At 34.3% G+C, this 13667-nt stretch overlaps 1 protein-coding gene across 1 annotated transcript in view; it reads left to right on the top strand.

The window, feature by feature from the left end:
- LOC123659574 (calcium-transporting ATPase type 2C member 1) overlaps positions 1–13667 on the top strand; it is a 69780-nt gene that overhangs the window by 12461 nt on the left and 43652 nt on the right. Inside the window, exon 3 of the mRNA XM_045594782.1 lies at positions 9059–9224. Within this exon, the coding sequence (XP_045450738.1) occupies positions 9059–9224 (166 nt within the window). The remainder of the gene's footprint in view (positions 1–9058; positions 9225–13667) is intronic.

Genomic DNA, 13667 nt, shown 5'->3' on the forward strand with positions numbered 1-13667 from the left:
AGCACCAGAAGCATCGCAAGCGTGTTTCCGACCCACCTACCTAGCTCCTACTTAGCTCTGGTCACCTTACGCACCACAGGAACACAACAGTGCTTAAAGGCAGTATTATCTAGCTAGATCTTCTGTAAGGTCGAGATACTTTCCCAGTCGAGCTGTTGCAGATTTTGAGCAGGATATATTCTGCTGTGCCATACCTCACCTTGGTTCCTTGGGTATGCCAATATGTCTTGGAGAATACATAAAGTACGTCGGTCCACCTACCAATCACGTCTGATGAAGATCGTTACTCATCATTATCATTACAGCCTATACATTCCACTGCTGGACATAGGCCTCCACAAGTTTACGCTAAAAATAACGTGAACTTATGTGTTTTGCCCATAGTCACCACGCTGGGCAGGCGGGTTGGTGACCGCAGGGCTGGCTTTGTCGCAACGAAGACGCTGCTGCCCGTCTTCGGCCTGTGAATTTCAAAGCCAGCAGTTGGATGGTTATCCCGCCACCGGTCGGCTTTTTAAGTTCCAAGGTGGTAGTGGAACTGTGTTATCCCTTAGTCGCCTCTTACGATACCCACGGGAAGAGATGGGGTGGCTATATTCTTTAGTACCGTAGCCACACAGTACTCATTGTAAACGAATTATGTGCCAACCTGTGGCATGCTGGAATCAGTTCTAACACCGCTCTTATACGGAGAAGAGGCTTTTGCCTACTATTGTGTGGTTTTTTTTATTACTGATTTGTAGTCTGCGTTTTGATTTTTGATATGAGCCCGTCTGGTCTCATCTGAAGTATTCGATTCTTAAGACGCTTATTATGTCTCTGTAACCTATATTGATCTCTTGTATAAACCTTTATGAAATGTAAACTTTTTAAAAAGCTGGAAGTGAGATAATTGGTGCAAAGTTATGAAATAAAAATTCTTTACTTTATCATATTAGTATTGACAATTCTATCTGATCATAATTTCTTATTCTTAAATATTTTTATTTCTAAATACGTACATTTGGATTCATTGAATTGGGTCGTGTTGTGTCAAAGTTATCATAGCAACCGACGCACAAATGCCACTGCTCATCAATTTATGATATCGTTAAACCGATAACGAAAATAGAAAATATTAAGAAATGACTTTTGTTGTCTTTTTTTTAAAAATATAACTAGGTCGGGAAACAAGTGACGGCTCACCTGATGGTAAGCGATTACTGTAGCTTATAGTCGCCCGCAACATTAGAAGCATCGCAAGCGCGTTGCCGACCCAATCCCCAATCCACAGGAGCTCTGGTCACCTTACTCACCAACAGGAACTCAATACTGCTTGAAAACAGTATTATTTTGCTGTGATCTTCTGTAAGGTCGAGGTACTACTCCAGTCGGGCTGCTCCATATTTTGAGCAGGAAATTTCCTGCTGGACTCTCCTCAGTAATAATGTCTGTAATAATTCAAGTCGTTTCACTTTCGTTATAATTTTTTTCTACTATACTATTTTTAGATATAACTCGATGTTATACAGCCTACGATGTTGATCGATAGTGTGGCCTTCGTAGTTGAAAATATATTGTTTTATGAGATATGTAAAACATATAATTTGAGTATGATTTGTGCTCAAGAATATTGCATACATTTTGAAGTAAAACTTCTTTACGCACGCTTGGCTCGGGGAGTAAACTGGTGAATGTGTGACGAGAGCGTTACGAAAAGTGTGATCGGGTGAGGTGAACGGAAGTTAAGAGGGAGATATAGTTTGTGAAGATAGGATGAGAGAGAGATACGCTTCGTAAGTTTTAGTTCAGTCGTGTGGTCTAAAGCGCACTCGTTTTTTTTTTTTAATATTACAATTTTAGATCATAATAATTAACTATCGCGATCAATCTCTTTTTGTCTGGTTGTGGTTACATAAATTTTGTCGGAAGTTTTCTTTTTTGTACGATGTATGTGTTTCATTCTCTTGTATTTTTTTAACTGACCCAGTTATTCGTCGTCTTGTCCTGGTTTTATAATACTTCAAGATATGAACCTTACCTTTGTGGCCGCCCTAAGCTTGTTTTGTGTAAAAAAATCTTTCCTTGACTGTATTCCTTTAATTAACAAACTTTGAGTTGTTACCAAATTATTTTAAAAGGATTAAACATAACTTCGGAATGATAAATTATGTTTATAAAATGCTTTACACATTTTTAAATTATATTTTTATATAAATGAATAAAAAACAAAAAATAAGGTCTGTTATGTCATTTAATTTTCAATGCGTAAAATCTTTATTTTATCTGTATTTCTTTGTTTTTTTAAACAATGAAAAAGTTCGAAAGTCGACGTATTTATTATGTAAGTACGATTTTTTACCTAATTATATTTCGATGACTTTGAAACGATAAAAACAAAAAAAAAAAAATAGTAGGTCCCGTTTAAATGTGTGAACAAGAATCTGTCAAAAGTTTAAAAATGTAGATAAAAAATAATTATTTTGTTTTCATTTTAAGTAGGTAAGGTTTTTAATATTATATAAAACTAGCTGTGCCTGCGACTTTGCCCGCGTGTAAATCAACAAAAAAGTTATTGTTCATTTCACAGAGCTAGAAAATAAATATATAAACATAAATTTCTAAAATAAAAGTAGCTTACTCGTAGTTAGTTCTTCTTATTACACACAGTTGCCAGTGAAAGTTTGAATAAAATAAGAATAAAAAAATAAAAAAAAGTCCCGTCAAAATTGGTCCAGCCGTTTCAGAGATTAGCCAAAACAAACACCAGACAGACAGACAAAAATTATAAAAACTAATTTTGTTATATGTACCGTTTAGGTATACATCCATATGCATTTAGTAAAAAGCGGTTATTTTAATATTACAAACAGACACTCCAACTTTATTTATTTGTATAGATATAGATGTACCCATTGCTTATTTTGTTATCAGTTTAGTTTCATTACAGATTTCTTAAAAACTTATTATGTTTGAAGGTGAGGTAAAATAAAAGAAGTTTTTCAGCCATCTTCGATTAATATTTTATATACATATAAATACTTATTATATTAATTGTAATCCAAAACGGTCGATTTGAATATATATTTTTTGTATTTGAGTGGATCTCTAGAATGCTTAAGATTTTCAATTGGTTTTATAAGATTCTTTTCGTCCGGAATAGCTCTAGCGGGCTTACGAAGTCTCTTCGTGAGTTAAAAAAGGTAGTAAGTCACAGCTGTCTGTTAACTTAGCCACGCCCCTTGATTAACTAAATCGTAGTGCATGAGAAGGGCGTGTTAAAATTGACCAGTTGAACAAAGCCCTTCAGATCGAGGTAGTCTTTTGTATATATATTGAACCTTGTAATTGTTAAGAAAATATTTTGAGAATTTGTTTTTCAAAATATTTACTTCTCAGTATAGTAATAATAACTGGATAATTATTAGAGCGTAAATAAGATTAAAAAAAATCTAATCAGTTTTAGGAAATTCCATGAAAAGTTTACAGAAACTAACTTAAAATAAGTTTGGTTTTATAGTAATTGACTCAATATAAATAAAAATTTTAATATAATTAAAATAATAAATTATATAATGAAGTCTGTAAAAGTCAAATAAAGAGAAACAGAGATGGTTCTTAGTTCTCAAGTTTACGACAGCGCAAAGTAAACCTCTCCTTTCTGGGTGTTGGTATTCGCATGTACTTATAACAAAATCCCACTAACAATTTTGCAACTGGCTTAACATAAATTGAACGTGTTTATTAAAAATAAATTAATAGATAGAGCGTATTATTCGGTGCAGGATTACATAGACGATAAAGATGTGTGAACTTAGTGACGATGTATTTCATGCAATATGTTACTAATTTTGTACTAAAACACAATTTATATATTATTTTTAAAAGAATAACTGCGGAGTTTCTTGCCGATTCTTCTCTGCAGAATCTACATTCTGTATCGGTGATAGCTTCACTTTCATCAGTTTACAACTTGTTACTTCGATGCTGTTAACTTATTATTACAGCCTATACAGTCCACTGCTGGACACAGGCCTCCACAAATTCGTGCCAAAAATGGCGTAAACTCATGTGTTTTGCCCATAGTCACCACGCTGGGCAGGCGGGTTGGTGACCGCAGTACTGGCTTTGTCGCACCGAAGACGCTGCTGCCCGTCTTCGGCCTGTGTATTTCAAAGCCAGCAGTTGGATGGTTATCCCGCCATCGGTCGGTTTCTTAAGTTCCAAGGTGGTTGTGGAACCTTGTTATCCCTTAGTCGCCTCTTACGACACCCACGGGAAGAGAGGGGGTGGCTAAATTCTTTAGTGCCGTAGCCACACAGCACAGCTGTTAACTTAACGTGTGTTTAATTGTTAACTACAGTTATGCCATTAAATTAAAAATAGAACGATTATCTACGCATACTACTGTTATATAGTGAAAGTTTATGTTTATGCGTTTGTTTTTTTCTTTCTTTAATTATTATTTATTTATTTTATACTTTATTGTACACCACAAATATATTACAAAAAAAAAGCATAAAGATAGTTACAGATAGTGAAGTACAATGGGCGGACTTATGGCTAATTAGCTATTTCTTCCAGACAACCCATGCTTGCCATAATTATGTTTATGATCGTAAAAATTAAAAAAATAAGGAATTTTTATCTATATTTTTTTGCTACGACTACTTACATACACAATTAATGAAAATAAAATAAATCGATCAGTTTTTTTGGCATTCTTTTTATTGTATTTTTTTTTCTCACTTCATAAAGTTTTTTTAGGTGGACCCTTTACTGATAATACTTTTTTTAAAAAATCGAAAGCTGGTGCCTGTCGTATAATTCATTTCGAATTTGATCGAGGTCTAACGAGTATTAATTATTTTTTTTTTGATATTTTTTTTAATACCTATTTACTTGTATTACTTGTCTAAGTAAATTAAAGTCGTTTTTTTTTCTTTTGCTAGCAAACACTAATTACAAATGAGTATTAGTGTTTATATAACTAGCTTATGGCATTCCTTCAGAGTTATGTGGAAAACTGACACTTCCGCGAATTATTAGTTGGATTAGTCACTGAAGCAATGGGGGACTCACATAAACTATTACAATATCCTATCTATATAATATTAATACGCGAAACAAAAGCTGTGTACCCATTTTGACGAAAATTGCGCGGACAGAGAAGTATCTACTTTCGAGCTTATAATTTATATAGAGTAGGAGTGCAGGATGCTAATCTATTTTTTTTTTTAATTACCTACGCATAAATGTTTGCGAGCAAACACAATTATTATAGTATTAAGTATTTTGATTATCATATAATCCTGTGTTGTCATTATGACAAAAATGACAATACCCCAAATACCCCAAGGCTGTGCAATGATCTTCCACTGACAACTGCAAACTGTCCCACGCCGTAATTAATCTCTTGTGTCATTATCTGACCAAGATATTTATTGGCTTTAAAAATATTTTATTTTGTTTTATTTCTTTCGAGGTATCTTATGTGCTTCTGTATTACCACCTATTCTTTAATATCAATCGATCTGGTAAGTAAATTTTTGATAGGTCAAACATTATTAATTGTTTTGAAGACGGACTCACGTTACTAAAAAGAAAAAAATACGAGTATATATGCGCATAATATCTTATATAAAAAATTCTCTTGTCACATTGTTAGTTAACATACACCTCCGAAACGGCTGGACCGATTTTTATGAAAGTGTGCATATCGGGTAGATCTGAGAATCGGCCAACATCTATTTTTCATAACCTTAAGTTATAAGGAAGGGGGGGGGGGGGTTATGGAGGTTAATAACATATATGGCAAAACAACGTTTGCGGGGTCAGCTAGTAATAAATAAAATTTAAATACGAGTAAATGAGTCTATTGTTTAGAATGAACTCGCGTACAATATATGTATATATGTTTATATCGATGTAAAGTCGATAACCTGCATAATTAAAGAAGTAAAGCTGTAAGGGGTCGTCCATAGATCACGTGATTTTTTTAGCAACTATAACCCAAAACTAGGTGGGGTTTACTATATACCCAAGAATCACGTGTGTTATAAAATAAATTGAAATTGACCAGTTAATACATGTATTAACAAAATTAAATTATACATGTATGATTTGAATAAATTTTGAAAAAAATTAAGCATCGTTATACAAATTTCTACACAGGCATTTAGGGGCACGGTGTTGTTTTTTTTTCACATGATATCTCATTATAGACCCCCCCCCCCCCGTGATATTTCGTGATGTTTTTTCCCCTTTCGAGCCTCATGTGAAAGGTGGATGACTCCCAACCTTAAATTTTTAATTTTTTAATAATACGGGTCCAATCAAGAAGTAAGCATAGTTTTTTTTTTCAATTATGTGATATATCCACAGGCTTATTATGCCCGTGCTTCTGTTATTCCATATATTATTATTATTATTATTATTTTTTAACATGTATCGGTACTTCACCGCAACTTTAGAATCTAGAAGCCTTAATAACTAGTCTTAAAATTTCTAAAAGTCGACGTAGTAAGTATAGTTCGTATCAAAATTGCTTATTATATGTAACATATTAATATATTGTTTTATAAATCCAACGAGTTAAAATACAAGAATCTGAAAGCCAACTTCTATAACATATTTAATGTACTAACATGTCTGTGTAAAAATGAAATCATTCAACAGAATTGAGAAACTGTTGCGTTTCTCAGAAGATCTATTTTCGAAGTTGGAAAAAAAGATATTTTTGGCTTCCGACTCTACATATGGTGATATTTGGTTGTTCACGCTACACACATGTTTATTGTTTTTGGGTCGATAAATAATAATATGAGTTGGCGTGTCGTATTCAGTGCTATCTTCAACTCAAGGTAAAATCAAATCAAGTTTCAATCGTAGAATCTGATTCATTTTACGATTTAGGCACTCTTAATTCATTTATAGTTTAATTAATGTATGTAATTGTGACATACGTTCTAATCGAAATAATGTCAGTTTTATCTCGTAATATTTGCCACATTTATTATATATTATATATTGTTGCTGTGTGGTTACGGCATCAAATAATATCGCACCCCTCTTCCCGTGGGTGTCGTAAGAGGCGACTAAAGGATAGCACAGTTCCATTACTACCTTGGAACTTAAAAAGCCGACCGATGGCTGGATAACCATTCAACTGCTGGCTTTGAAATACACAGGCCGAACATGGGCAGGAGCGTCTTCGGTGCGACAAAGCCAGCCCTGCGGTCACCAACCCGCCTGCCCAGCGTGGTGACTATGGGCAAAACACATGAGTTCACGCCATTTTTGGCGTGAACTTGATGTATTGTTTACAATTGTAAGGATTTCGCACTCCTTTTTTTTTCAAGTTTTAAATTTATTGTAATCATATCAGACTAATATTAATGGCTCTTTAATTCCCATGTACCACGTGAGGCTCGAAAGCGGAACGGGGGTTCGGAAAAAAATCACGAAATATCACGAGGTGGCGGCGGGGTTTATTTTGAAATATTACGTATTAAATACACTTGTTTTCGTTGAACGCGCGATTTCTAAAAAAAACTAACAGACAATCTTAACGCCTGTCGTCTATAAATATGTGTCACGATGCTTTATTTTCTAAAATTTAACCAGATTATACCAAAATTCAATGATGATATTCTGAAAATTATAATTTACGAAAAAAAAATTATATTTCGCTTTTTGTATTCAACGTCCTTCTCCTACATGGGGAAAGGCCTATTCCCAGTAGTGGGATATTATAGGCTAAAGCGAAGCGATTCAACGTTTGAGCGAGATCTGACGAGTAGCTGAGGTAGGGCACAGCAGGAATTTCCTGCTCAAAATCTGGAGCAGCCCGACTGGGGTAGTATCTCGACCTTACAGAAGGTCATAGTTAAGTAATACTGTTTTCAAACAGTGTTGTGTCCCTGTTGGTGAGTAGGGTGACCAGAGCTCCTGGTGCGAATCGGGATAGGTTCGGCAACGCGCTTGTAATGCTTCTGGTGTTGCAGCCGTCTATATAAGCTACGGTAATCGAATACCATCAGGTGCGCCGTACGCTTGTTTGCCGACTAAGTGATATTAAAAAAAAGCTTTTGAGTTATAGTAAGTCATACTGCGTATTTAAAGTTGGATTTTTTTTTGAGTACATATACAGTCATTATTATACAGAAACATAATAGTGCTTTTACACCGTTATTCATTGAACCCTTTTACCTTTAATTATAAGACTAGACGCAGCTCGCGTGTTCTCAATTAAATTTACAATTGACATTTTGTTTAATGTTTATAGCGAGTCGTTCCTGTGACTCAGCTTACGCTGTTATTTTCGTGTCTCACTCGACAAAGGTCTAATTAGACGATCAAGTCTATAATTTACGTGTTTAAACTAACGAGATTATACAATTATCTAATATTATATTAAATAATACTGTTTTCAAGCAGTATTGTGTTCCTGTTGGTTGGTAAGGTGACCAGAGCTCCTGGGGGATTGGGGATTGGGTCGGCAACGCACTTGCGATGCTTCTGGTGTTGCAGGTGTCTATAAGCTACGGTAATCGCTTACCATCAGGTGAGCCGTACGCTTGTTTGCCGACCTTGTGACATAAAAAAAAAAAATATCGTGTCGCGGTGTTTGTAGTTAAACTCCTCCGAAACGGCTTGACCGATTCTCATGAAATTTTGTGTGCATATTGGGTAGGTTTGAGAATCGAACAACATCTATTTTTCATCCCCCTAAATTTTAAGGGTAGTCTACCCCTAATTTTTTTTTTTTAATTTTTAGATAAATTATTTATTTTTTATTTTATTATGATTTGGCGTTGAAAAATACATACAATCCTAAATTTTCACCCTTCTACCGCCAACCCCTATTTTTAAATAGCGTTTAGCGGCAAGACAACGTTTGCCGAGTCAGCTAGTAATAATAATAAAATTTTTATTTGACCAAATACAGTACAATTTTATAATTTGAAGATTGTCGTCTCCCTACGTTGTATTTATTACTCTTTTATATGACGATTTTATCGATTGCAATCTTAACACATATCGAATGTAAGTTTTCTAAACTCATCTTATTTTTCAGGTGGCTGAGCGGTTGCAGGTGGACGTGAGACGAGGTTTGACATGGAGGGAGGCGAACGATCGCATGAACTTCGTAGGGCCGAACGAGTTCCAGGTGAAGGAACAGGAGCCGCTGTGGAAGAAGTACGTCGAGCAGTTTCAGAACCCGCTGATACTGTTGTTGCTCGGTGAGTCCCGTTATAAATAGAAGTTCAGCTTACCTTCATTTTCTTTATCAGTTAATTTGAGAATACATAGCCTATATCCTTCCTCCCTAAATGGGCTATCCACCACAAAAAAAAAAATTCAATTCGAACCAGTAGTTTCTGAAATTTGCGCGTTTAAACAAACAAACAAACATTCGTTTCAGCTTTATAATATTAGTGTAGATTATTTCTCCATTTAGAAGGAGGGTATACTATGCTGAAAGCTTTAAGTAATTTACGGCAGTGAAATGTACTACGTCAGCGACCGATGAATTTATCTCTTAATCGTGTGATATAGCTGGTAAGGCAGTGCTCTAAATGTCCTTTAAACCGACTTTAAAAATGGAGAAGGTTCTCAATTCGACTGTATTTTTATGTATGTTACTTCATAACTTTTTACTGGTGGAATTGATGACTTTAATTGAAAGCTGATGATTGTCACGTGGTCCCATTTAAATTTTACGTTGTATTATTGGTCGATGTAATTGAAGTAAGTTTTTTTTTTCGGTGGGGTTTATAGACAAAGAGGTAGAGGAAGTAGGCAGTAAGTAAAGTAATTCAAGTAAAATATTTTTATTGTAAAGCGACTCACTTTATCACTTATCGCGAATAATTGATATTGCTCGAGGTAATAATTAACAGTTAATTAAGTTATACGCTAAATGTGTCACTACTCAAATGTATTATTCATAAACTTTTAAACAGTACTAATAAATACGTGTCCAAATTCCAAAAAAATGAATTACCGAAATCTTATCGCACATTTAAAAACGACCATACAAAGATATAATTAATTAATAATGCGAAAGATAAAAATGTCTATTTTATTCTTCACACCTATAATTCCCAATTTGTGATGCGTTTTACAGTTGGCTTGCAATAATTACAGTATGTTTTTATTACGGCATTTCATTTATATACTTTTATGAGAATTTCTGTATTTTCTTTATTTAATACTCAGGGCATATATTTATTTATATTATATATATTTTTTATTTACTATTTTTTGTACACAAATACAAAAGCTATAAAATAAAATAAATAAGCTTGCATTAGTCGTAACAGGCAGCTTTTATAATTTTGCTTATGGAATATCTTGTGATGTTAAAAGTCAATGTAAATTTGATTTGATTTTTTTATGTACGCTACCTCATAAATTTGAACTGAGTGTATCGATTTTATTGTACACTTCTCGATAAAAATCGAAGTTAGTTTTTTAATTCCTTTACGAGCAAACACAATTTAAAAAAAATATGTTTTTGTACACACATACATATATTTATCTATGTTTTTTTGTGTTTTCCTATTATGGTATGAGTTCTCTATCAGTAATAACTAATAATAAGATTCAATTGCTTATATTACAGTTCATTGTCATACTTGGTGTACTGATATTATAAAGCAATTAAAAAGAAAGTTTTTATTTATTTTTCCTCACCTACATTGATAAAAGTACGTTGAACATAAAACGCAAAAGTGCGTCACACTTACCCGTACGTTTTTTATTATTAAATCAAATTCGTGTAACAAGTAATTGAGGAAGGGCACAGCAATCAGGAAGTATCTATCTCGAAATCAAGACCAGCCCCACTAGGGAATTATCTCTACTTTATTATTATGCTTCTGTGGTGAGTAAAGTACCCAGAGCTCATAGGGAAGGTTGGTATTAGGGTCGCTCTTGCAATGGTGATTCAGGCGTCAATTTGCTATATGCAATAATCTCTTACTATCTTGACCGATGATTATATCGGACCACACGCTTGTCAACATACATTATGTTAAAAATAAATAAGGCATGTCACATCAATCATTATTGTAATATTAACTTAGGCTGTTAAATATAATTTAAAATTAAAATCAAAATCAAAAACAACTTTATTCAAATAGGCCCCAAGAGCACTTTCGAATCGTCATTTTAAAAATTAAAATTTTAAAAATAAATTATTATTTTGTAAAAGTAAAGCTATAACCACCGATTCGGAATGTAGATTCTGCAGAGAAGAATCGGCAAGAAACTCCGCAGTTACTCTTTTGAAAAATAATATATAATTGTAATGATCATTTGTCAGAAAGTAATAATTTTTTTATTTATTATTGTATACTCAGCCTAAGATCTAGGATACGTTTGCATCGAAACCTGTTCCGTGCGAAGTTTTTTTATATCGCGATACGGTTCAGCAACTGTTACACGATGCCAATGTGCTTTTTGTGAACCGGTTCTATGATTAAAAAAAAAAAAAAAAAATATGAAGTGCGATTACTTGCGTGACGGGTTGTGTTTATGTCTTCCTACAATTTTATATTATTACAAGTAGCAACGAGTCTTACCGTTCTGTGCGGATTTCTGCTGACTTTTTTGGTCTCTTCTCGGCTTTCATGTGTCTCATTTATTATGACTCGTTATATGTACATTTCTATAGCTTGTTATAACTCCTAATTAACAAGGCAAGGTGAAAACATTTTTTTAAATTATTCTTGATAATTTGATAACTTACTATTGTACGCGCCATTTCCGTTGACGTTTTTGGTCTCTTCTTGGCGCTCATGAGACATACCTAGTCGTGTTTTACAGTCCGTTACTGTCAATAATATTTTTGATCCTTTTTTAATTAAAACTTGATGTTTGTTATGTGTATTTAATTGTCTGTTTTATCGACTACCTACGTCGTGTTACTTTACTTATAGATATAGTTGAAGTCGTTTTTCTTTTGTTTCATCATTACAGCCTATACAGTTCACTACTGGACATAGGCCTCCACAAGTTCACGCCAAAAATGCGTGAGCTCATGTGTTTTGCCCATAGTCACCACGCTGGGCAGGCGGGTTCGTGACCGCAGGGCTGGCTTGGTCGCACCGAAAACGCTGCTGCCCGTCTTCGGCCTGTGTATTTCAAAGCCAGCAGTTGGATGGTTATCCCGCCACCGGTCGGCTTTTTAAATTCCAAGGTGATAGCGGAACTGTGTTATCCCTTAGTCGCCTCTTACGACACCCACGGGAAGAGAGGGGGTGGCTATATTCTTTAGTACCTTAGCCACACAGTACCTGTACCGTAGCCACACAGTACCTGTACCGTAGCCACACAGTACCTGTACCGTAGCCACACAGTACCTGTACCGTAGCCACACAGTACCTGTACCGTAGCCACACAGTACCTGTGTTTTCTTTTGTTTGCGAAGAAGAAATCCCCCACAGAAAGCAGTATAATTTAGCCGTGATTATCTGTAAGGTCGAGGTACTTCCCCAGTCACGCTGCTCTCGATTTTTGAGCAATAGGTGGAAATACCTACTTCAGATTAATGTAGATGTTTTCATTTCGTATCTTCACTCATAATTTTACATATAATTTCGGGAATTAGAACGTGACTTCGTATCATAATATTGGTATTTTTAAACGGTTTTATTTAGCTCACCCCGTTTGTTTTATTTTTTATTATTCTTGGGTCAAATTTAGTAATTCAAATTTCACCCTCTTCCTGTCAACCGATTAATCTGAAATTTTGTATACACTTTGGATTTTGGTGACAATACAATGTTTATTCATTAACATTATAAATTCAAGATGGCCGCCGCTACAAAATGGCGGATAATTTATGTTTTATTAATCCCATCAATATGGGTATCAAATGAAAGGGCTCAACAAGCAAAATACAATATACTATAAAAAATTGAAATCCAAGATGGCGGCCGCTACAAAATGGCGGATAACGTAGGTTTTATCAATCCCATCAATATGGGTATCAAATGAAAGGGCTCAACAAGCAGAATAAAATATTCTATAAAAAATTGAAATACAAGATGGCGGCCGCTACAAAATGGCGGATAACGTAGGTTTTATCGATCCCATCAATATGGGTATCAAATGAAAGTGCTCAACCAGTATAATCAATGTACTATATAAAATTAAAATCCAAGATGGCGGCCTCTACAAAATGGCGGATAACTTAGGTTTTATCAATCCCATCAACATGGGTATCAAATGAAAGGTCTCAACAAGTAGAATACAATTTACTATGCAAAATTGAAATCTAAGCTGGCCGCCGCTACCAAATGTCTGATAACAATTTTTTATCAATCCCACCAATATGGGTATCAAATAAAAGGGCTTGACAAGAAGAATACAGTGCACTATACAACCTCAATATTTAAGATGGGCCTTGCAATAATGAAGCACTAAATGAATTAAACAGAATGCGAAATAAAAACTAAAAACTAGAAAATAAAAATAGGTAAAAAAACTTTTTAAGTTAAACGGTTTTATGTTAAACATACATTGCAATGTTTAAGATAAATGTACTAAAAACCAAAAAATAATAAAATAGATACAGTCGTGGGAATTATAAACATATGCATAGACAAAACTAAAATAAAACCGTGGGGCACGTCAATTGTCTACAATCGTTGATTAAAATTTTTGGTTTTTAGTAC

Source organism: Melitaea cinxia, chromosome 14, assembly GCF_905220565.1.
Source record: "Melitaea cinxia chromosome 14, ilMelCinx1.1, whole genome shotgun sequence".
In the NCBI taxonomy this organism is placed as follows: domain Eukaryota; kingdom Metazoa; phylum Arthropoda; class Insecta; order Lepidoptera; family Nymphalidae; genus Melitaea; species Melitaea cinxia.